The sequence below is a fragment of the Lepisosteus oculatus genome, chromosome 22 (assembly GCF_040954835.1).
Source record: "Lepisosteus oculatus isolate fLepOcu1 chromosome 22, fLepOcu1.hap2, whole genome shotgun sequence".
NCBI classification, from domain to species: Eukaryota; Metazoa; Chordata; class Actinopteri; order Semionotiformes; family Lepisosteidae; genus Lepisosteus; species Lepisosteus oculatus.
The window spans coordinates 1000255-1021260 of NC_090717.1; the positions used below are offsets into that span (position 1 = coordinate 1000255).

The 21006-nt window shown below is 55.3% G+C and overlaps 1 protein-coding gene across 4 annotated transcripts in view; it reads right to left on the minus strand.

Moving 5' to 3' along the window:
* The window catches only part of pxnb (paxillin b), a 55080-nt gene that overhangs the window by 10923 nt on the left and 23151 nt on the right, over nt 1-21006 (minus strand). For 2 of the 4 annotated variants that reach the window (XM_069181964.1, XM_069181965.1), the window contains exons 2-7: nt 12609-12835; nt 11970-12058; nt 11235-11374; nt 5854-6049; nt 4724-4844; nt 1168-2112 (exon numbers count right to left, since the gene is read on the minus strand). In XM_069181964.1, coding sequence (XP_069038065.1) covers nt 1168-2112; nt 4724-4844; nt 5854-6049; nt 11235-11374; nt 11970-12058; nt 12609-12835 — 1718 coding nt within the window. Of the gene's footprint in view, nt 1-1167; nt 2113-4723; nt 4845-5853; nt 6050-11234; nt 11375-11969; nt 12059-12608; nt 12836-17349; nt 17480-19218; nt 19284-21006 lie in introns of those variants that run through there. The other 2 variants (XM_069181967.1, XM_069181966.1) reach the window with 2 other exon arrangements.

The window sequence follows — 21006 nt, forward strand, 5'->3', positions numbered from 1 at the left end:
GCCAGGGCTCCACGCCATGCACAGCGGGCTTCTGGGAACGCGTTCGGACGGAGCAAAAACGAGAGCCACCGAGAAGCCAATTTCATTTTCTTCGTATAGAAGCCGTTTCGCCTGGAGCTTCACGCTCTGCCTCTGCCGCTAACTGCCATTGTAAGGGCAATGCCGAGACAGTTCCTGCTCCTGGGTGTTTCTCGCTGGCCGAATTTATCCACAGGAGCTGAGACTACAAGTCGATCTCTGGGAAAAAAATGCAGCTGTACGTCAGGATTTTCCAACACTTGCCAGCGTCAAGAAGGTGATCAGGTAACTAGGATCTCTTGTATCGTAGTTACAATGGACTAGGTGGAATCCAGAGAAGATCGGAATATTTCATACCAAGAACTCCTTGGTTCCCACAAGAAGACCGCAGCTCTGGAGAGGCGCCCAGGCCCGGTCACAGGCTACAGCCAGGCCCTCTCCACTCAAACAGGATCGAGAGAATTCTGACTGCTGGAGCGCACAATTGTCGCAATTGCAAGTGTTTTGGACAGACTAGCGTTTGCATCATCCCAGACTGATACTCGCGGCCTGTCAAGTTTGTACTTAATAATGTTAACACTCGCTGAACGTGCTCTAGCAAGTGCTCGGCCCAAAACAACTTTCAGTCGCCTGTCGGGGGTGGGAGAAATTCGCAGGCTGCAGGATTTCTGAATGCGCCCTTCAAGCTTTTCCATGTACAAGTGCAATATGGACATACTGACATGTACATGTAAATAAGTTAAATATACTACCCTCTCCCAGGAAAAGCTGTTGTGCAAAGTCAACCACACACTGCTTTCCCACTGACTGGTCAGCAGCTGGCAACAGAGAGAACGAGCAGCATCCAGCGATGACCGGCGTTCTGCCCCGGCCCCTCGACTGTGTAGGATCGGATATCCTGAGAGCTGGGGTCACGCTGCGCTGTTAGTCACGTCCGAGAGCCGGACAGGCAGTGCATGCTGGGATTCCACCCAAACACGCTCTGTAACGAGAGCGGCGCCTCTCCGGGGTCAGGGTCACGAAAACCGGCTACGTGTTAAGATACTTCGGAGTGGATGCAACAGTCAGGCAACAGCAGCACAGGCAACAGCTCAAACGGGTTAAGATCTCGGCTCCTGGCTGCCACAAGCCATGCGGGGCGCCGCCTGCCTGGCCGGACGCGGAGATCCGTTCCACCGCGGGCGGCTCCAGCGGCGGCAGGTCTAGGGGGCTGCCGGGGGTCCCCACAGCCTCGGGCTCCCCCTGGGGCGGCGTAGTGCATTTCCCTTCCGCACTCCTGGGGCTCCCTCCTGCTGGCGTCTCGGGGTGGGGTGCGGTGTGATCCACTCTTTCCTCTCCTTTTCCCCCCTGTTCCCGGAGGTGCAAAGTGTCCGGGAGCACCTCCCGCCTGTCCACAGCCACGATGCGCTCCTCGACCACCTCCTGCGCCGCCTCCGCCCTGTCCTCCCCTGCCCCCGCCCCCAGCGCGCAGCTCATGTCCCACAGCTTGTCCAGGGCCTCGTCCAGCGAGGGCTCCACCGACGCCGGATCTCCGCCGCCGCCGACCCACGGGCGAGACTCCAGCCTCCCCCCCGGAGACTCCCCCACGACCCGCGGCTCCTTCTTCTTCGCGGGACCTGGGATCGCGGCAGGGGGCGCCGGCGAGACCGAGGTCAGGCGCTGCGCCTCCGTTTCCGAGAGAACCACCAGCGACTGCAGCTGGGAAGCGAGCACGGAGGGCGAGACGTCGACGATCGCCTCCTGGCTGGCACGGCGGGTTTCGGGCGCTGGGAACGGGGACTGCTGGGCAGCCGCCGCCGCCGCCACAGCAGGCGAGCCTGACTGGGAGACGCGGGAGGCCAGCGAGGGTGCCCCAGAATGGGGGGCGCCACCAGCCCCCTCCTCGTCAATGTGCAGGGGCTCCAGGGGACTGGGCGTCCGCAGTGGGGGGGAGTCGCGGGCGGCGGCAGGGGGAGAAGGGGCCACGAACGGCACTCTGGGAGAAGGGGAGGCTGGGACGGGGGCAGGAGCGGAGGGGCTGGCCAGGGTGTCGACCAGCAGGAGGGCGAGATGGTTGTGAAACGCTTCCGAATTGAGGGACCCCAGCGAGCTCGGCTGGGCACGGCAACGACGGGCGAGAGGGAGAAGAGAGTCGCAGAAGGAAAGAAAGAAAAGAAAAAAAAAAACAACACACAAAACGGTTGAGAGAAATCAGAAAGGAAAACAGAGCTCACCCCTCAGGTGTTTACAGAATTGTCCTAAAAAAGGCAAAATGCAGATCTGTCAGCCTTCAGCTTGGTTAAGTTGTGTCAATCAGGAATAGCGATTCAAAACCAAAAAGCCATATTACTGGTCAACACGCCTCTCCGCTGCGCTGCGCTCCTGTCCACAGCCACTGATGTGATGAAATAAAAGATTGCTCAACGCGATGGCACGGAGCCCTGCTGTTACAGAGACTTCACGCAACTTCCACATAGCTAGGCTACCAGTCCTGTCTGCACACTCGAACACGTGCAGAGACGCACTGTGATTTGAGTTAACAGGGTCCTGGAGAGCCCCAACCAGTCACTGCTAAAATCACCCCTCCCTAGCGATTTTCACTGTAATCAATTAACCAGGTCATTCGATGAATGAAATCACTAGGGCTCAACAGGGACTCAAAACTTGAGTACCTGCAAGCATTCAGGCAGCAGAGTTTGGAATTTCACATAACAGAACTGAAGACTCGCTCAAATTCATCGGTAATTTTCAGGTTTTGCGACCACCTGGTTTTGAACAGCTGCAGCCCTACACGGCTCACAGGTGCTCTTAAAGGGGAACTGCAGTCCCAATTTCCGAGATTGGTTATTAAATCTCAGTAAAAAAAATTCATTTACTTTATAGAATTATTTAACAAATGTTGAATTAAGCACAAAATCGTGAACTTTGTGAAAGTACCGCAAGTCTTGTCACGTAACGACAGCAAGAGTTTGCGCAAATTGTGACATGATGCAGCCCTTCCTGCTCAGTAGTCACGGTAATGACTTGTGTATTGTGATGTGCGAGGGAATAAGGACAGGCTGGGCAGCGGTCAACGTGGTCTGCATGCAGAGTTAACAAGTGAGCAGAGTGTCGGCACTACCCTCTCGAAGTCAAGAGCAATATTGTAACTGGATTAAGAGATGTATTCACAAGCCTGCTTGTTTACAGTGTAATAAGGCCACAACACGTCACCGGAAGTTTTGTGGCCTCATTCTGAATTGCTGCGCATGGAAATTGAATCTATTTTGTGATTAATAGGAGGTTTTACAAGATACTGTGCACACTTTACTTTTATTGTTGTCTGAAATACCTTCATCAATGCTGATTCTTTCTAACTACAGAATATAAAATAGCATCGCAGCTCTCCCTATAATTAGGCAAGCGATTAATCCAACGATGTCCTTCCGAGTCCAGCTGGAATGTACGCTCCAGGACTCTGTGGCTCTTCAGGACCAAAACTTTCCCGTGCCCAAGTCCAGAATGATTCATGAACCTGCAGGCGCCCTGAGAGAAACCAGGACTCCCAGGGCGCAGCAACGCGATCAGTTTCTGGTTTGTACAGCTGCCCAAGAACTGATTTAAAACAGGGGTCTCCCTCGCTGGTCCTGGAGAGCCACAACCCAATTAGTCTTACAGTCTCCACCCATTTCCAAAGACTGGCAACACCAGGAAACTACTACAGCTGTGTGCTCAATTAAGAGAAATCTAGTCTTTGAGGGCAGAAGAATACTTCGATTTTTGTGCTAAATCACTTAATCGCTTGACTTAATCAATCTCCTGGACAATCAAAAACAATGGAAACGTTCCCCATCTTTAGAGCCTTGTGATTTAATGGTCGATCAGCGGTCCTCTGCCACCCCTCACTAGGCACGGCAAGAAAACCCCACCACCAGCAGGTGGCGCTCTATCTGCCCTCTCGCCCCTCAGCGAGCCCGCCACTCTTCCGCGGAATCGGAAAGGCACTGAGCCGCTGGCCGGCCCAGCCTGTCCAGGGTTCACCGATACACCTACACGAGCCACGGCCAACACCCTGCCCCTCCAGGAGGCCTCCTGACGATGTGCAGGAAACGCCGGCAAAAGCAGAACTTTGTCTTGAGGAAGGAGCTCAGGTTTTTGCACCATGAGTCACATACCCTCAGAGAAAGCCACGATCAAGGCAACATCCTCCCGCTGCTGTCAGACCTAAAAGCCATGAACAATGTAAAAAAAACCCTGAGCCCATTTGGTCAGCGAGAAGGAAAGGGAAGTGTTGCAACATGACTCCACGGATATTTTCTACGCCCGTTTCCCCACCCCTCCAAGAAAACAAGAATAACGTTGTGGGCAGCACCCCCCCCACCAGCAGAACTGCAAAAACATATCTGGAGGGACACTGGAGGGACACAGGAGCCATTAACAAAGGGTTTGTGGACAACCTTAACGCTGAGGGCCCCTGGTTCTGAGCTAACAGTGATTGCTCTTCTCGTGCAGATGTTGTTCACGGTAGTTCTTACTACAACAGACACCTGTATATGGAGGACAGTCAACAGCAGCTCCCAATGAAATGCCAGAGAACCTGGGTTTCTGATGGTATCGGTGTCCCGATTCCACACAGACGCCAAGGCCCCAGCCTCTACCCAGCAGCACTAGAGGCAGGGAGGGCTGTGAGCGGCCGTGGGGGCCGCGCTCCGTCACCAACAGCACGGGCCGGCGGACGGCTCTGCACCTTGAAGTCGGACAGCGAAGCCATGAGCTCGTCCAGCTCGCGCGTGGCCGAGGACGCGGAGATGCGCGTGGGCGTGTCCCTCTCCTCCTCTACCTCGTGGTGCGCCAGCATGCGGACAGGCCTGCGGGGGGGGGACACAAACGCACACAGTGTCAGGGCAGCGGCTGCTGCAGGGAGCGCACACCCTAAGGGCTCCCCAACAGACACAAATGGTGCCCACAGTGCATGGTTATAGCGCCCCCTGTGGTGTACCGACATCATTGCCCACGACAATGTTGCACCATGTGGTACCCATGAGCCCATTACCTTACAAACCAAATTCCACCACTCCACAGGGCTTTCAAATTCCTCTCCTTCAAACAGGCCCCACCAGCTATGAAAGTGCCTCATGGGTAACTACAGCTCCACTGGAGAGCAAAGTCAGGCAGACTATCCTCTGCCCTTTGAGGACCTGAGGCAGGGAGGCCCTAGAATTCAAGGCTGGAGAGACAGAGTGCTGATAACCCAGCTGGCCAACTAGAATTCCAGCCATCGAGCCAACAACCCGAAGGATAAGTCCATAAAGAGGGGAAGTGAGCTTATCTCTGTTGCTTATCCACCTCAAAAACTAACGTCGCCAATAAGAGATCACTTTATTGGCCGTATACAATTTCTTGCATTAGGAATTTGTCTTTTTACATACCCCAGCTTGCTCTCCATGAGACACACAGACAGGGAGAGAAGCTGGGGGTCAGAGCGCAGGGTCAGTCATTTATACAGCACCCCTGGAGCAGCTGGGGTTAAGGGCCTTGCTCAGGGGCCCAACGTAGTAGGATTCCTCTGCCGGCCGTGGGATTTGAACCGGCAGCCTCCCAGCCACAGGCACAGATCCTTAGCCACAGCACCACTGCTCTGCCCACAGGAGAAGAGCTCACAGCTGTGCATCAGCCAAGAGCCGTCAATCGTCCGGCCATGTGATAAAGAAATCAACTAGTCAGACCCACACAAGCTCCAGCTGGGAAGCCAGCACGCACTCAGAGCGGCCAGGGCACGACAGTGACACCCACACCCTGCAGGACAGAGACACAGGCTCCTTTCTCAGCGATAGGCGGTTGATTGGAAGGGTCTGCGGGGGCGGAGTGTGTGCTTACGTGGGCGTGGGGACAGAACTCTCCAGCTCGTCCAGCAGGCTCTCCACGCTGGGCCGCACGTCCTCGATGCCCCGCCCGCCGGTGCGCTTGGGTTTCTCCTTGCCAGGGGGGGCCGCCTTCTCCCCGGCGGAGCCCCCGTTCTCCTGCACGGCGAAGTGCGAGGTGCCGCACGACGGCGCGGGGGCCGCCGGGTCCTCTGCAGGGAGAGAGGGGGGGACACGTCGCAAGGTGAGCAGGCCTCGTCGGACTGGGACTCCCCACCCATGGGTTGGCTAACCCTAACCCAGCAGGGGGCAACTACGAGTCGCACAGCGCAGGGTTGTGTGCAGTCATTGCTTATGGGCAAGAGTTCAGTCACAAGGTGGTATAATACCAAGTGCAAAGTTCACTCCCTGGGGAATCAAACAGATATACAGGTACATATAACCACCTTGTGCTTCAGTGTTAATAATGAATTTCATTATTGTTTGTTGCTTTTATTTAAAACGTCTTCCATTTGTGGTCATTTACACAGCCGGGTATAAACTGGAGCACTACAGGTGAAGCACTGTCCTGTCTGGGGTTTGAACCCACAACCCTCCAGTCTAGTGTGCAGAGCCCTCACCACTCCTGCACACTGCTGCCAACGGTGTCTACACTCTCTGTGTGAAAACCCCTTCGCTTCACTCAACCTTTACACTTTCAAAATCGCAGAGAACACCTCTGGCAGCGCACACAAATGAGTCAGGCCTTACTGGGATAAAACCATTCATAGAACTCTTAAGGTGGAGTCTGCTTGCCCGGTCTTTACAGAGCTCTCCACCCCCTCCCTGCACTGAAGGACACAGCCCAGCTCCTCTTATTCGCCCACGTGGACTAATCTGGCGCAGCTGCTGATGAGGAAATAACTGTGGGCTTCAGGGCTGCAGCCTTGCACCTTCATTCCAGTCCCACCCTGTCAGCCTGCTGCTGATTAATCCTCTCCGTCTGGGCATGACAGCAGCACATGAGGTAATGACTGCATGAGGTCGCGCAGATCCCTGGCCCAGACAAACAGGAGATGCAGGCATACAAACACGATCCCCCACACCATGGGAGGGGCCTCAACAGAGTACCATTGCTGTCTTGGGGTTCTTGTGCACAGCACACAGATGAGACTCTTACTCTGTGAAATTCAGTCCAGTACACTGACACAGCCCAGTCACAGGGCTCTAGACTCTTGTAGTCCCTGTGGAGTCCAGTACACTGACACAGCCCAGTCACAGGGCTCTAGACTCTTGTAGTGGAGTCCAGTACACTGACACAGCCCAGTCACAGGGCTCTAGACTCTTGTAGTGGAGTCCAGGACACTGACACAGCCCAGTCACGGGGCTCTAGACTCTTGTAGTCCCTGTGGAGTCCAGTACACTGAAACAGCCCAGTCACAGGGCTCTAGACTCTTGTAGGGGAGTCCAGAACACTGACACAGCCCAGTCACAGGGCACTAGACTCTTCTAGTCCCTGTGGAGTCCAGTACACTGACACAGCCCAGTCACAGGGCTCTAGACTCTTCTAGTCCCTGTGGAGTCCAGTACACTGACACAGCCCAGTCACAGGGCTCTAGACTCTTGTAGTGGAGTCCAGTACACTGACACAGCCCAGTCACAGGGCTCTAGACTCTTCTAGTCCCTGTGGAGTCCAGTACACCGACACAGCCCAGTCACAGGGCTCTAGACTCTTCTAGTCCCTGTGGAGTCCAGTACACTGAAACAGCCCAGTCACAGGCCTCTAGACTCTTCTTGACCCTGTGGAGTCCAGTACACTGACACAGCCCAGTCACAGGGCTCTAGACTCTTCTAGTGGAGTCCAGTACATTGACACAGCCCAGTCACAGGGCTCTAGACTCTTGTAGGGGAGTCCAGTACATTGACACAGCCCAGTCACAGGGCTCTAGACTCTTGTAGGGGAGTCCAGTACACTGACACAGCCCAGTCACAGGGCTCTAGACTCTTGTAGGGGAGTCCAGTACACTGACACAGCCCAGTCACAGGGCTCTAGACTCTTCTAGTGGAGTCCAGTACACTGACACAGCCCAGTCACAGGCTCTAGACTCTTCTAGTCCCTGTGGAGTCCAGTACACTGACACAGCCCAGTCACAGGCTCTAGACTCTTCTAGTCCCTGTGGAGTCCAGTACACTGACACAGCCCAGTCACAGGGCTCTAGACTCTTGTAGTGGAGTCCAGTACACTGACACAGCCCAGTCAGAGGGCTCTAGACTCTTCTAGTCCCTGTGGAGTCCAGTACACTGACACAGCCCAGTCACAGGCCTCTAGACTCTTCTTGACCCTGTGGAGTCCAGTACACTGACACAGCCCAGTCACAGGGCTCTAGACTCTTCTAGTGGAGTCCAGTACATTGACACAGCCCAGTCACAGGGCTCTAGACTCTTGTAGGGGAGTCCAGTACACTGACACAGCCCAGTCACAGGGCTCTAGACTCTTGTAGGGGAGTCCAGTACACTGACACAGCCCAGTCACAGGGCTCTAGACTCTTGTAGGGGAGTCCAGTACACTGACACAGCCCAGTCACAGGGCTCTAGACTCTTGTAGGGGAGTCCAGTACATTGACACAGCCCAGTCACAGGGCTCTAGACTCTTGTAGGGGAGTCCAGTACACTGACACAGCCCAGTCACAGGGCTCTAGACTCTTCTTGTCCCTGTGGAGTCCAGTACACTGACACAGCCCAGTCACAGGGCTCTAGACTCTTCTAGTGGTTAGAGACTACTTTTAAAAGGTGCTATATGAATTATTACTATTACTACAAGTGCCAGAGGAGACTAGAACATGTTGATCAGACTGCTGTTCCGAGTGGTTCCCAAGTGAACCTTTCACATGCAGCAGGACCAGGGGGCTCTGGTGGCTCCTTGTGCTTCTGAGTCCACAACTTGCAGCCCCCATCACACACACACACCCCCTCTCCATGTGGCGCTCCCAGCCCCTGTTGCCCAGACAGCGAGGCCACAGACTTCCTTTATCTCGGCCCCGAATGCCTGTCTTATCTCTGACGCGAGGCTGTGACTGCAGCTCCAGCATGTTTCTTCTCCGATAGCCCAGCGTCGGCTCTCTGCAAATTCACCACCTCACCTTCGCAACGTCTCACCCTCACACCCAGACCACGGGCTGCTCATTTAGATCTCCAAGTTAACCGTTACCTCCTCAGCCCCTCAATTACAGCAGAGCGAATTCAGTTCTACAGGAAAGGCAGTCTGGAGCCAGTCCCTAAGACCTGGACTCCCTTTTCTGAGTGTTTTGAAAACAGATCTATCCCCACTTGTTTTACGCATCCACTCCTTTTTTCATCACTTCCATCAAAGGCTTTGACTCTCTTCGTAACTTAAGAAAAACAAGCCAGACTTCTTAAATAAAATCCTCAAGAAGAACAGTCAGCTACCTCTAAACCCTGGTGAACAAGCAAGAGCGAATATCAGCAACCTGTAGAGGAAACACCAGCAGGGCCAGAGAGCCCTACTCACGATTTTCTCAGGCTCTTAATAACCAAGCAAATTCAGGCATGTAGCAGTTTAAATAAAGAGAGGGGGTAAACCATCAAATCCAGGCATGTAGCAGTTTAAATAAAGAGAGATGGTAAACCATCAAATTCAGGGATGTACCAGTTTAAATAAAGAGAGATAGTAAACCATCAAATTCAGGCATGTACCAGTTTAAATAAAGAGAGGTGGTAAACCATCAAATTCAGGCATGTATCTGTTTAAATAAAGAGAGGTGGTAAACCATCAATACCGAGTCAGTCCATATATATCCTCTTTTAAACGAGCTGGTGGTTTGGAAAAGAACTCTGAAATGATCCGTAGGTTATTGTTTTGTTGTGTCAAACAGGTTCCCAGGATGCTTTCTGGTTTTAAAGCGGACTGCTCCTGCCCCTGTGGCTCACACACCGTCTCTGCTGCTGGGATCAAGGATCAAGCTGTTACATTCTTGAGCTCAGTTTTACGGCGTTTCGTGAGGAGCTTGTGGCAAAAGGCCAGGCTCCTCTCCTGCCAGGCAGAGCCCAGGAGGGCCTGCGTGCAGAACCAAGGTCACATGAGCCCAGCTCGCGCCGAGAGCACTATCACAGGACCCTGGGACCGGCCACACACCCACTCAATCACAATCACACCCTCCCGAGCCCAAACCAGGAGACAGAAGCGCCTCGTGTGAGCCAGCATCGCCCCAAGCACTGCGGCAGTCCAGCGGTCCAGAGGAGACGAGGACAGCAGACTGGAATCCATCAGCAGAAGAAGGCTGCACTTATCCGTCTGTCTCCCAGAAGGCAAACGGACACGGAGGGAGCTCCTAACGTCACGTTTGTGTGCGAGTGAGACACAGGAAAGGAAGGGGAGAGAGAGTTCCGGTGTTATCGCACTGAGATTGCGGGGCACAAGATGAGCGAGTCAGATCGCCCTGTGGGGACATCCCCAAAGTCAAATGCCTCTTCTCTGGAAGATGTGTTGGGGGGGGGGGGGGTCTGTCTTCACCCCGTGTGGAGTGTCACTTGAGTGGAGTTTGGAGAAAGTCAATATGAACAGACAGAGTCAAGGGGAAGTCCCCACAGAGACGTGAAGAGGGAGGCGTGTGTATTTAAGAGCGAGAGATTTTCCCAGGCAGCGGGGATTAACCCGAACTCGCAGGTCCCAACACGGCCCCGACCACGTCCTCGTCAGCCGCTGTTGCAATCGCGGGATTGCGTCTGCGGCTCCGGGCTGTCCCGGGACAGCTTCAGAACAGACGGATGACACACAGGCGTTCCTCCGGGCAACCAGGACGGAGGGGTGGAGGTTTCGAAAACCAGTCTAGCCCAGCGTCGGCACAGGAAGAAAAGAGGAATAAGTCCGCGGACAGAGATCCGTGGACTCCTGAGGCACAGGCGTGATGGGGAGACGGACGGAGAGGGTCTGCAGGTCGGGGAAAAGTCACAGACGGCACTTTCCGCCTCCCCCTCCAGGTGGCAAGAGATCCACAAGGTCTGTCAGGGGATCGACCGGAACGCGTAGCAAAAGACGAAGCTGCCAGGCGGCTCCTGGGCCTCATCCTCTCCCCTGCCGCCCTCTGCTGAGCCCGCGGAGCTCCCTCGTCTCTGAAGCTCTCACTGCTGCGGGGGGCGTTTCGCCGCCCCTGGGCTCCCTGGAGGGGCTCCTGATCTCCAGAAGCGACAAAATGAAGTCAAAGGTCTCGTTTACAAACGAGAGAGGTGTGAGAAGAGGGGGAGCCCATCTGCCCCCCCCCCCGACAGCAGTTCACTCCTGGAGCAGGGGCTTTGACGATAAAAGCCACAGACGTGAAGGGGCCACTTCTCACTGCTCCCCCTCTCTGAGTCCTAAACAAGTCAAGCCCTAACCCCCCCGCCCCCCCCACACTGCGTTACCCATGGTGGCGAAGGAGGGCGTGCTGTGCTGCACGGCGTTGAGCTCCAGGAGCAGCCGGTCCAGCTCGGAGAGGTTGCTGCCCAGGGAGGAGCTCATGGCTGCGGCCGAGGAGTCAGTAGTCTTCTGCTTATTGGGGAAACTGCAGGCAGGGAGAGAGGAGAGAGGAGAGAGGAGAGAGGAGGGGAAGAGGGGGGTGAGGAAGTGGAGAGCAGGCACAGGCACTGCCCGGAGTCTCTCAGGACTCAATTACATCCCACATTAGAGCAATTTGGTGTATTACCACAAGCATATTAAACTTTGATTAGGGCCCCATTAGCTGCATCAGTACAGAGCATCGGACCACAACCATGAGCAGGAGAGCGCTTCTGTACTGGTGACACATCTGCAGCTGTCTGGAGATATTTTATCTACTGCAGACCTGTTCTCAGGACAAACCAAGAGAACGGCCATGCATATGACACAGGATACCATATACTCTCTAAACATTTAAACCTGAAGGGGCCTTTTATAATTCAATCTACACAAGGAATGAAGAAATTACAGATTACAGATGCAACTGTGTTTCTTTAAAGGTATACACAATCTTCTGTAAACATTGCCCTTGATTAGATTTAGAAACAGCTCCATCTGCATGGATGGCAAAATCCTCCTGCGCTGACAACAGTTTTCTGTTAAAATCCCACCACGTCTGAGGCAGGCTGACGTCTTTCATGCTCCCAGGTGACCCTCCTTACCTGTAGACGTGGTCTTCCTCGCTGTGGAGAGGCGGGGAACTGGCGCTGTCCCGAGACGCCGGGGGCACACTCTTCACTGTGCTGATGGTCTGTGGGGACACAGGAGAGAGTCAGAGGGGGACGGGGCGCAGTGAGGTCAGGGCTGAGTACAGGGCACAACGCCTTCCTCCAGGCCACTGCAGTGTGCCCCTCACAAGTTCTGGTCCGGCCCCAGCGGGCAGCTCTGAGCTCCTGACCTGCGCAGCCCAGACAAGCCCCAGTCAAACCCTCTGCGCCGAAAGGCCAGGCCCCTCGCCACTGGGAGGCCTGGCGAGTGATGTCACTGCGACGGCGCCCTGTCACACTGCAGGAGGGAACACCACAGACACACGTCCGGATTTGTACACAAAACATTCACACAGAGAAAAATCAACAACCCTGTTCCAACAAAAAACAGAGGAGCTGTCCGGTTTTCCAATGGAACCTCCCCACCTGTGTAACCAACATCAGCATCTGCATCAGGCCCTGCATGAAGGCCGACGCCAAGCAACCAGATAAAGCGTCTGCTGTGCCTCCGAGGGCACGCCCTGGGCATCGGTGGAGCCCCACAGAGCGCAGGGCTCCACAGAGCGCAGGGATGTTTAAATAAAATCGACTGACCTGCGGCGGGGAGTAGCGGGAGGGGGGAGGCGGCGCGGACCAGCCGTCGAGAGGGTCGAGCACGGCCCCGTTGAGCGCCTCGGCCGAGGGCGGGGGGGGCACGGGCGGGGCGACGTCCTGGTAGGTGTGCCCGCCGGTCGGGTAGGAGTAAGGCGTCTCCTCGGGCAGGAACACGGGCCGCTTGGAGATGTGCGAGGTCGTGGACTCGAGGTCGGCGAGCAGAGCGTCTGTCGGGAGAGGAGGAGGAGGAGGAGGAGGAGATGGTGAGTCTCTCCAGAGGCCGGACCGCCCAGCGACAGGACCCCCAGCCACAGAGCCCTCCAGCTGAGCGCTCGCTTAGCCCATCAGACTCAGACAGGCTGACCTGTTCCCAGACCAGATTAGAGCTCCCTACCAAAATCTCAAGATTTGTTTCCTTCCAGGATTAGCGTTGCAGACGTCTGTCTCACACACACACACACACACTTCCACCCCTGGAGATCCCGCACAGGAGCCCAGTCGCAGGCAGAACCAAGCACGGATCAGATTCCCAAGCTCCGAGCACGCACACACACACGCCTTGCAATGACAACAAGCCTCCTATTCTCTTTAATAAGACACCAGCTGGCAGGAAAGCATTTAGCTACAGAGCCCCTAGTTTATGGAATAGTCTGCCAGCCCATATGCGGGATGCCGAGTCAATCTCAGGATTTAAATCCAGACTGAAGACCTATTACTTCAGCCTAGCCTGCCCACACCTGACATCATAGCCTGCTGCAACCATGGCTGCTGGGGCTGCTGTCCATGCCATTGTGTGTCTCTGTGTTGGCCCACCAGGTAGATACATCTGCTCTGACCCAACTATCCTACTCTCCTCCCCACATGTCCGGATGGTGCCCGGGCTGCATCACTGCCATGGATCCAAGAGGGACACAGCGAATACAGCATTCTTTAGGAGGATTTGCTGGTCTACAGAGAACTGTATGGAGTGCTGGCACACAGAAGTATAAGATGAAAGACTTATTACTCCACATTTAGCACTTTTTCAGTATGTTATAATGATAGCATGCCCAAAGGGGTTGGGCAGCTAGTTGAACTTGGACCCCCAGAGGTTTCTTTTCTCCTTACAGAGGGGTTTTTGGTTCTTCTCCTCCGTTGTCTTTTTCCCTTTCTGGAGTGTCCTGTACTGTCACACGGCTCTGGTTAAGTGACTCGGGGCAACCTTGTTGTGAAAGGCGCTATATAAAAATAAATTGAATTCTCTCCCAGGGCAATGAAACTCCCGGTGCTCAAGAGTTTGAGCCACTTCGGGTCTTACAGGCTGCTGGCATTTCTGAATCACCTGCCGATTGTTTTACACAAGCCTGCACGCTTATTTCCCAGACGTGCAAAGGTTTCCTCGCACTCCAGTGACATGCACCAGATCTGCTTCCTGCACCGATCTCGCGCCCTGGGGTGCTGGAGCCCTGGCAGAGACCCAGGGCAGAGGCCCGCCCTCGCTTACACACAGACACACACAAGACACCGCAGAACAGGTCATAGCTTGAGGACAGGAATTCTTACAGGAGGGGCCGACAACCTGCCTCTTCCCCTGTCGCTGCACAGCTCACCAGCGCCGCGCCGCGCCGCGCCCCCCCCCAACCCCCCATTTCCTGCTCAACTCCGTGGTTACCATCTCTGGAACAACACAAACAGACAGCTCTCTGCCAGTCCACAGATTACTGCCCAGAGCCTGCCCACGCCCAGCTCCTTCGGTATTTAACACAGCTCTGCTCTTCTGCGCGAGCGTGCCGACTCCTTTGAGCCCCAGGAACGCAGCACGAGGGCTTTAAAGACGCGTCTGAAACGCCGGAGCCACCCTCCCCTGCCAGCCAGCGCTCGCTCTCGGCTTGCTGCAGGCCCGAGGGCAGCGCGGTCAGGTGTCGCAGCCGGGACCGAGGACAGAGCTGTGCCCAGCGGGTCTGCCCCAGGCCTCCCTCTGCGCTGCCAGGCCGGGTCAGCCCTGGGGACCTAACTTAAGCCCAGCGCAGGGAACCCAAAACCCCACAACAGCTCTCGGAGCAGCCCCACGATAACCAGGCATGCAAGGATGAGATTAGCATCACTCTCATGCACATGACACCGATAGATGTGTAGATGCAGCACACAGGGAAATTCCGCCATCAAAACGATCTGATTGAAAGACAAGCTACACCACAGTGCTACTCTGAACCCGTGCGTGCACGCGCCTAGCAGTGTCTACTAACACGCTACAGCCCAGCAGGGTCGCACGCGTGTGGAACTTCAAGCTCCTTTTCTACGGGCAGCCCTGCTGTGAGCTTCGAATCGACCGTCTGCAGGAGTGGGAGAGAAACAGCAGTGCTCAGCAGCTCGGCCGATTCTCCCCTGTACCACCAACAGCACTCAAACACAGACCCACAGACGGACCTCCCTCTTCACAGCACCAGTATCAAAGGACGAAGAGACCCTCTATCCAGAGGGCTGGCTGGCTGGCTGGCTGTGGCCCTTGAATCCAGCTGCAGGCTCAGTTCTTTCGGATCAGGGAAAACGATTCCCGATTCAACAGCAGGAATTCCGTTACAGATTGTAAAAGGTCCGAGTGCGGCCGCGAGTGTCGAACAAGACGCAATTAAAATGACTGCCAGCCATTTACAATTTAAATAAAGGCTTTAATGAAGACATAAAAAAAAAATGCCGCGTTGAATTTTTGCCCTCCCATTTGAGGGCCTCATCCCCAAAAAACTTGCCGTGCACAGAAGGAAAAAGAAGAGGATGCAAGAGCCCAGTCCCTGCAGAGACCTCAGCCCCCTGTGCCCGGGCGATGCCAGGGGCCACGAGCCAGCCTGCCATCAGGCTGACGAGACTCCGACAGCACAGGGACAACTCATTACACGACACCAGTCCGTCGCCCAGCAACGACCCCGGCCCCAGTACCCCCCCAGTCCAGAAAAGGGCCGCTGCGTGGGACAGCCCCCAGGCACAGCCACGCGAGAGGAACTCGTACCCCACTAACAGCCCCCCGGGCTGCTCAGCGCAAGCCGAGCGCAGCCCCCAGGACAGAGTCGTATTCCGAGGGGACGGGCTGAAAACCAGCCTGTCCGCCGACCGCCTGTCCGAGCCCTGCGCCAGGCGGCACTCCTCACTGCTGCTGCTCTGACACAATATTGAGTTTCAAACTGGGGATAACTGACATTAAATGAAAGCTCTGTGTCTCCACTTTCACATGCATTTGGTTTAAACCTAGTAATATGCGCCGTTTCGGGGATATGAATTGACCCACTTTGTCTATTCAAAAATATTGGACACACATTATTACTATATAGGCAGGCAAGATGCAGATCTTTCTAACTGGGGCATTAAATAAAAGTCTTGAGTCTCTGCTTCCAAGTGCATTTAGTTTTACGCTTGCAGTAAGCACCGTTTCGGAGATATGAATGAAAATATGCCATCCATTTTGTCAAAATTCAAAAATATTGGATGTATTGTATATATTGGCCGACAATATACAGACTTCCAGCCTGCTTTCCGCCCCAGGGACTGGGCTGGGTTCAGGCGCCCCTAAATCTGGAATCCGTCTGCCAGGTGATACCCCAAAACACAGCAAAGCACAGCAGTGGAATAGCCCAGGAGCACAACATCAGAAATCGGGACTGGGGGTTATCCGAGACAAGACGGGAGGCTCGTGGCACAGATTCCTGGGATACTGTCCTGGCCAGCGCCCCGGGACTGTTCCAGGAGGAGACCAAAAGGGATCCTGGGATGCAGGAATGACTGAGCACCTCAATTCGCCTGCGAGTGTCTGTCCCTGCACAGGGAAGCTGCCCGACCGCAGGCAAAGCAGAGCCTGTTTCAGGATGGAAACCACGTCCCCCCTCGTCTTCAAAACGGCCTGGGTTCTGTACCCCCCCCCCGACATTAGGAGCGACTTCTTCCCCACGGAAAACGTCCAGGCGACCTGGAGCATGGGGGCTGTCAGAGCTCGGAGAGGAGTCCTTCTCAGCAGCAGCCCAACAAGGAGGCGCTGGGGACACCGCTGAGAACAAACACCTAGAACTGCGACACAGCTGATGCCATACAAGCACACTGCCTCATACAGGCAGCCCAATGTGGCACTTCAAAATCAAACAGCTTCAACTCGGGGAAACAAGAAATCAAGTTAGGTGCTCGAGTGATTAATTGTGAGCAACTACGACCATGTGAAGGTCCAAACGCTTCTTTCTGCAATTGTGCTGAAGACGCTGAAAGCAAACACAGCGCTGTGAAGCCGTCAGCGAGTGAAAAGTGAGGACTGCACTTGACGCAGCCGTCGGTAAAGCTGCTGGAGATGAAGGGCAGCGATGTGGAGGTCTGGGAGTGCACACACACACACACGTCAAAACAACCTGCTCTCGAAACGAGCAGAAATAAAGCAGCACTTTTAGGTTTTACAAGGCTTCTATTGAAACCAGAGGAAAAAAGCCCCGCTTGGGCATCTCTAGTCACGACTTTTCACCAGGTCTCAACGAGAAACAAGTTTAAAGACAAGACGAGTGCGATACTTTAAAAAACAAGAATTGGTAACCAGAGGCAAAACACCCTGTCAGAAAGCACCCATCATTTTTCAATTTAAATCAACAATTTAAAGACCTTGCTGACCAGCAGCGCGAGGGGGAGAGAGAGAGGAGAGAGGAGCCCAGTTCGGCGTGCCCTGAAGGGGGCTGAGCTCCAGTCCAGGAGCAGTGCTCCTCCGGCCAGCTCCGATACAGAACTGCTCGGTACTTACAGTCCGCCGGGGTCCTGCGATCTGTCACACCGCGCGTCGGCAGGCGTTGTGTGTGTGTGTGCGCGGGCAGCCCAGAGCCGAGCACTGTCAACTCATCCAGATGACTAACGTGTAAAAACCCCAGCTCTCCTGTTACGCCACCAGGGGAGGGGCCCAGGAGTTTAGCAACAGGCAGAATGAGGAGCAGGAGGAGGAGTCCCGCTTCGATTAACCCTCACACTTCTCTCTCCTCCCCTCCTCCTGTCCGCTTCCCCTCGCTCCGCAACCAAAAGACGAGACGCCGGGTTCTGGTGCCGCCCAGCGCCAGTCCGCCCCAGGCCTCTCCCAGAAGCCCCTGCGGCTCAAGGCTGCTTCAGGAGGAAATGAAGACGGACGCCAGACCCCGAGAAGTGTACCTGCCCTGCCTCTGGCTCTTCCCCAGCAGGCGCTCCCTCTAGAAGCCGGGGAGCTTGAGGTTATCCGAGCCCCACGTGCGCGTGGAAAGGAATTCAAAACAAGGCCCGACAGAGCCGCCGCGAGCAGTAGGACAGACCGGGGGCTTGTCAGGGCTTGTCGGAGCACAGAGGACGAGGTCAAGCAAAACCAAGACAAACAAAAAAAGGGGGTGGGAAACAGAAACAATTTGTTTTATCTACACAGTGCTGCCACTGGAACACAACGCTTCACACACTGTCTTCTGAAGACTTTGAGCCTCCCGACAGAAGTCTTGTCCGTCTTCCCACACTGAGCTACAAACTATCCACAAAGAGGAGGTCTCACCTACAAGCGCTGCCGATGCATATCTGCGGCTCTATTTCTGGTGCTCGCCTACAGCGAAGGTGTAATACCGTCTGCGGTAGAACAACAGGAAGTGAGCTCTCCCTGCAGGCCGAGCCCCAGGTCCTCTTTCCCAGGCTCCTCTCTGTGCACACTGCAGCCTGGGCGCTCTCCCCCAGCTCTGCTCCCAGATGCATACACAGCTACACGGCGCCCCCCGTTCATACTGGGACACCCCACACAGCAGGGCGCCCCCCGTTCATACACAGCACACCTCCCTGTTCACACTGGACACCTCCCACAGCACAACCCCCCCTTCGCACTGGACACCCCCAGCGCACCCTCCATTCACACTGGACACCCCCCAGCGAACCCTCCATTCACACTGGACACCCCACAGCGCACCCCCCAGTTCATACTGGACACCCCCAGCGCACCCTCCATTCACACTGGACACCCCACAGCGCACCCCCCTTCACACTGCACCCCCACCCCACAGCGCACCCCCCTTCACACTGCACCCCCTCCCCACAGCGCACCCCCCTTCACACTGCACCCCCTCCCCACAGCGCACCCCCCTTCACACTGCACCCCCACCCCACAGCGCACCCCCCTTCACACTGCACCCCCTCCCCACAGCGCACCCCCCTTCACACTGGACACCCCCAGCGCACCCCCCTTCACACTGGACCCCCTCCCCACAGCACACCCCCCTTCACGCTGGACCCCCTCCCCACAGCACACCCCCTTCACACTGGACCCCCTCCCCACAGCGCACCCCCCTTCACACTGAACCCATTCCTCAACTCTGGGATCATGCTTCCGTTTTGCTTGTACATCACTTGGGTACTTGAACCCTTCCCCAACCTGCTGACTTCACTCGTGCAGAGTGTTTGAAAGCCCCCAGAGACTGCAGATTGTGCGATCGAAAAGGTCCTGGAGGCTCTGTAACACCCCATGTCAAAAAACACCCACAGAATACCTGAAACGAACGTAAACACAAACATTTAAACTCGAGAACTCCAGTTAGGACGTGACACAGACGCCTGGACCCGGAGCTGAAGATGCAGCGCCCAGTGTTTCCACCAGGAAGCTGCCCCACTGTGTACCCACATGGCTCCACTGTGCGAGCAGACTCCTTCCAGGGCAGCGTTGAGCAATCAGACCATCCCTGTAAACACCGCACAAGCAGGCACGCAAATCCTCACGCTCTCCGCCTTGCTCAAGCACTGCAGGGGGGAAGGAACTCTGAAACCTGAAACCATTTCTCTCCGCTGTTCGCAGCTAATACGCAGATTTCTCAGATAGCGCAGGACAGCAGCTTCCGTTCTGCAAAAGCCCCAGCCTCTCGCTGAAGCTGGGCACGTCTGCTGTGACTCCCCACTCAGCACATCAAACAAGGTTTTGGCCTGGCACACGCCAGTACAAACAAGTTAAAGTTTAACAAACTGCAGGGACTGGTCTACAGATCAGCCTGGCGAACTGTTAACTCCCCGATGACTGCCGGTGCAAGTGAACTTGAAGAGACAGTAATGAAACTCCCAGCCTCAGGGGTCGGCCCCTCGGCCCAAGCCCTGCAGCTCACACAGGAAAACCCGGAGAGGATCAGACTGCTGTGCACTGGGAATGCGATTTCCACCCCTGCAGTCGGCCATACAGCAACGTTAGCCAGCTTTGACATTTGTGAAACACTGCAACTAGCGATGTTTGTGCCGTTGGACATCCCCACATTCTCATGGTCCAGCGCACTGCTTAAATAAACCACCAAGACCCTGGTCATGAAACCTGCCATTTCAGTTTCAAAATGAAAATCAAACTTAATCAAAAAGCCTTTTTGAACAGGTCTGTGGTTACCGGTTTTGAGAACTGCATATTTAGCATGTGCAGGGGCTTACTGATCTGACTGACAGCACAAACAGGTCGGTCTTTCCACAGATCATGTTGTTTTTAAAATTATCCAGCCTTGTAACCTCTGTGGCAGAGTCAGTTTTCTTTCGGTAATGCCCTCCTCTGCCTACGGAGAGGGTGTGCCTCCATGCTGCGCTCAGGGCCATGGGCACAGCACCTCCTGCTGGCCAGTGGGGGTATAGTCACACCAAAGCCAAAAAAAACTGACTCTCTGGAGAGGAGCTGGCAGGACTCTTGAACTCATCTCGGGTGACAATTCTATTGACAGTTCGCTCGATTTACCCCGACTGCGACAAACGGCACGCCTGAAAAGTTTCTTGTATTCGACCTTTCCCTCCTGCACCGCAGTGTGTTCAGGCGCCGTGAGCACCATCCTGAAGCTGCAGGTAGCTTGAGGAAGGTGCTCCACTTTCCTCCTACTGATATGTTTCCGGTGGACAGGGACAGGGACAGGGACAGGGACAGGGACAGGGACAGGGACAGGGACAGGGACAGCCATCCCGTCTGCCCAGTGCCCTTGGGATGGGCTTCCCAGAGGTCCTACACTCCTAACCAGGATCGATCAGGGGCAGACAAAGGAGGCGGCATGGCCCTGCAGGACCGGGACTGTCCAGAGTGAGAGCTGCTCGCCCCTCTCGTGAGCAGGACAGCACCCGACCCACCAGACACTCCTCCCTGGCGAAACAGAAGATGGAAATAAGGCTCAGCGACGCAGCTCAGCGCTCTCAGCAGGACAGCAGCCTCTCTCTGCAGGGAAAAGAGCTACTGTCTCTTCTCTCTGCAAACGAAACATTGCTTCTCCCCTGGAGAGAACAGCATTTCATTAGCTGACCTCTGGGACAGTGAGGCCCTATCAGGTGTCCCCCCCCACGCACAGGCCCCCCGGGGGCCGGAGCGCCAGACGGGACTCATTAGGATCCACAAGCCCGGAGCGCCCCAGCATGCTCCCGGAAACGAGGAGCCTTTGAAGAGGAGCCCGGCGTCTCCTAATTA